Source organism: Neolamprologus brichardi, chromosome 10, assembly GCF_056152115.1.
Source record: "Neolamprologus brichardi isolate AB-2024 chromosome 10, ASM5615211v1, whole genome shotgun sequence".
NCBI lineage: Eukaryota > Metazoa > Chordata > Actinopteri > Cichliformes > Cichlidae > Neolamprologus > Neolamprologus brichardi.
The window spans coordinates 19,055,607-19,058,611 of NC_142113.1; the positions used below are offsets into that span (position 1 = coordinate 19,055,607).

The 3,005-nt window shown below is 40.8% G+C and overlaps 1 protein-coding gene across 1 annotated transcript; it reads left to right on the forward strand.

The window, feature by feature from the left end:
* The first annotated feature begins 413 nt into the window (after positions 1-413).
* Positions 414-1,385, forward strand: LOC148100899 (olfactory receptor 1500-like). Its single transcript, XM_087846853.1, has one exon. The coding sequence runs from the start codon at positions 414-416 to the stop codon at positions 1,383-1,385; it is 972 nt and encodes a 323-aa protein (XP_087702979.1).
* The last annotated feature ends 1,620 nt before the right edge of the window (positions 1,386-3,005 follow it).

Here is a 3,005-nt window from a genome sequence, read left to right on the forward strand (position 1 = left end):
ACTGTCGAGCGCAGATCCACTGAGCACTCAACACAGACAGCATCGTCAGAAGGAAAGTTGATAAAAATAAATTAAAATTTTTGTATTGTTCATACATATGCCTACCGAACCGAAAGCACTGTATCAAATGGTTCAATATCGATACGAGTATCGTTGCAGCCCTAAAAAATACGTAAAACTCAAACACTGGGTCACACGACCCAGCCCATGACAGTAACACTGGCTGCTGAATTGTGTACCCTATGCACACATGCACACACATGAGGAGAACAGTACACAAGAGAACAGAGCACTGCTATAAGTATCAGAGCACAAAGTTGCTCTGCTTATATTTGTAGCTAGCCTTCACAAACTAGAGGCAGCCTACACAAACGAGTACAGAGAATTATAGAAGATTAACAGAAGCTCTTTACATGGCATTGATTAACTCAGCTGCTGAGAACAACATCACCTTTGTGCGACCTGCATATTTTATAATAAGTGGTTTTATTGGCATACCTAATATTAGATATTATTTTGTCTTTCTGTGTTTTATTTACATTCTTGCAGTGGTGGGAAACACATTAGTGATGATTGTAATAACATTGGATCACATGTTGAGAAGTCCTAAATATATTGCTGTTTTTAATCTTGCATTTACAGACCTGTTAAGTAGCTCTGCTTTGGTTCCAAAGGTTGTTGACATTTTTCTGTTTAACCATTATTATATTTCCTACAATGACTGCTTGACTTTCATGTTTTTCTGCTATATTTTAATGTCAATGCAAGGTTTTAATCTGGTTGTATTGTCCTTTGACAGAGTCATGGCTATCATGTACCCTCTGCACTATCAAATAAGAGTGAGTCACAAGCTCATTTTATCTTTGATCACTTTTTTCTGGCTTCTTGCCATAACTCTTATACTCATTGGAGTTGGCCTTCTCACAAGACTTTCTTTTTGTAAGTCTGTTGTTATTCAGAGCTACTATTGTGATCATGGTCCTGTGTATCGTCTTGGCTGCAATGATGTTACCCCCAATCGTGCAATTGCTGGTTTGGTACCAGTTATAATTCTTGGGTTTCCATTGGCATTTATCGTGGGAAGTTACTGCTGTATTGGCTATGCTTTGTCAAAAATTTCTACATTTCGGGAAAGAGTGAAAGCTTTCAAAACCTGCACAGGTCACCTTTCATTAGTGGCAATTTATTTCCTTCCTGTTACATTTGTGTATATCTTTGGGAGTGTAATACATCCAAATGCTAGAATCATAAGCCTTTCTATTAGCACTGTATTGCCTCCCATGTTAAACCCGATTATCTATGTTCTTCAGACACAGGAGATCAAAGAGTCATTAAAGAAGTTGCTGAAAATTCGAGTTAAATCCAAATTTGCCACAAAATATTAAAAAAGGATTTAGACTTGAATGTCTGCAGTGCCCTCTGCCATCTGATGTAAAAGATTTAGTCTTTCTTTGACCAAAGAGATTCTGCTCCTCTGTATACCATGTGTCACATATTAAAAAAATGCAAAAAATACAAAAAATATATCAATTCTCACATTAAAATATCAATGTTTTAGTAATTTAGATTAAATTTGTAGTTTGTCATTAACAGGAACACAGTGGAAAGAAACTAACATTCGGATTCTACATTCAAAGGAACTACTTCCTCTTCCACTTTTCAGTCATGTGCGAAATACGGCTGTATAAATGTCTCGCAGCCCCTTGACTCACAGCAATGGCTGAGTGTAATTGGAGTCATGTGCGGACGTATTTTACCTCCACAAACAGCTGAGACGTGGTTTGCGATACATGTGGCAAAAAAGTGCTCCAAGAGTGAGGTGTTGTGGCCATACTAGTGAGACATTCAAAAGGGCTGTTGGGCCGGGGGGGGATAAATACATTTTACAGGGTTTATCTATCGGATAAAATACGTTAAATGTCACCGTTATTATTGGCCGGCCCGGAAACAGCGGTGGTGTCCAAATTAAGAGGCTGCTTCCACCTGAGGACCCGGCCTTCGCGGTCTAAAGAAAGCCGGGTAGTACGTCACGAGCTCCCTCGGTGGAGTGAAACTCTGCTGTCTGCTCCTTGCTATCTAAAATATAACCGGGCGCTGACTTAAACTCTGGACCATCTCAAACTTCTGTTCAATCATTTTCTGTTTGACGTTTATTCAGCTGTGTGAAAGCCCTGGAGGAACCCTCCCGAGGGATTAATAAAGTTTAATTTAATTGATCTTTGTTTGAAATCGGGGCAGAATAATCCCTTGATCTGTGCAATGACTGAAGGGTAATCTAACCCTTGAGGTCGAAGAAAGAAGAGCAGAGAATCACCCGACTGGAAGACACTGGTAGCTGCAGCAATAAAATAAAGGTTAAATCTCCTTAGACAGAGGTTCTAGTCTGAGTACATTTGAAAGGTATAAGCAGTGGTGTGTCCAGCGGGGTGGCCATCCCCCCAACCACATTGGCCACCCCAGGTGCCACCCCGAAGCTAAAACAATAAAATTTAATGAAATATCAAATTTACGATTATGGTTTCACAGTGAAGCTCAGATATCTGAGGGTAAGGGAATGTAACACCGGCTTCTGCACTATGAGCATCATATTAGCAAAGGAAGGAGAGCCAAGCACGAAAGACGGCACCACGGAAAACATATTTTCAGCGAAAGATTAACACGTTAACATAGCTGGACAAGCCATCGGACATTTGCACGGTGGGCTGATGACTTTTTTTTTTTTTTTTTGTAACGGCATGAACAATGAGAGGTGGTGGATTGGCCAGATGCTGGCCGATTTGTAAAAATAACTCAGTTGTTTGGTGGTGGCTATGGCGGAGCTTCCACAGAGGCAACAGGTGGATGAGCGAAGGGAAGGCAGGAGGAGGAGAGACCCGAGGCAGCCGCCGGTCCGAGTGTCAGGTGAACTGAACTGCAGGTAAGAAGTTATGACCTGCAGTCTATCTGGGTCAGATATAAACCAAGTTTAGGTGGAGTTTATTTTTGTTGTGCTGACTTTTTACAGT

Coding starts and splice junctions, on each gene's coding strand:
- LOC148100899 (XM_087846853.1), top strand. CDS start 414: ATGGCATTGATTAACTCAGCTGCTGAGAACAACATCACCTTTGTGCGA.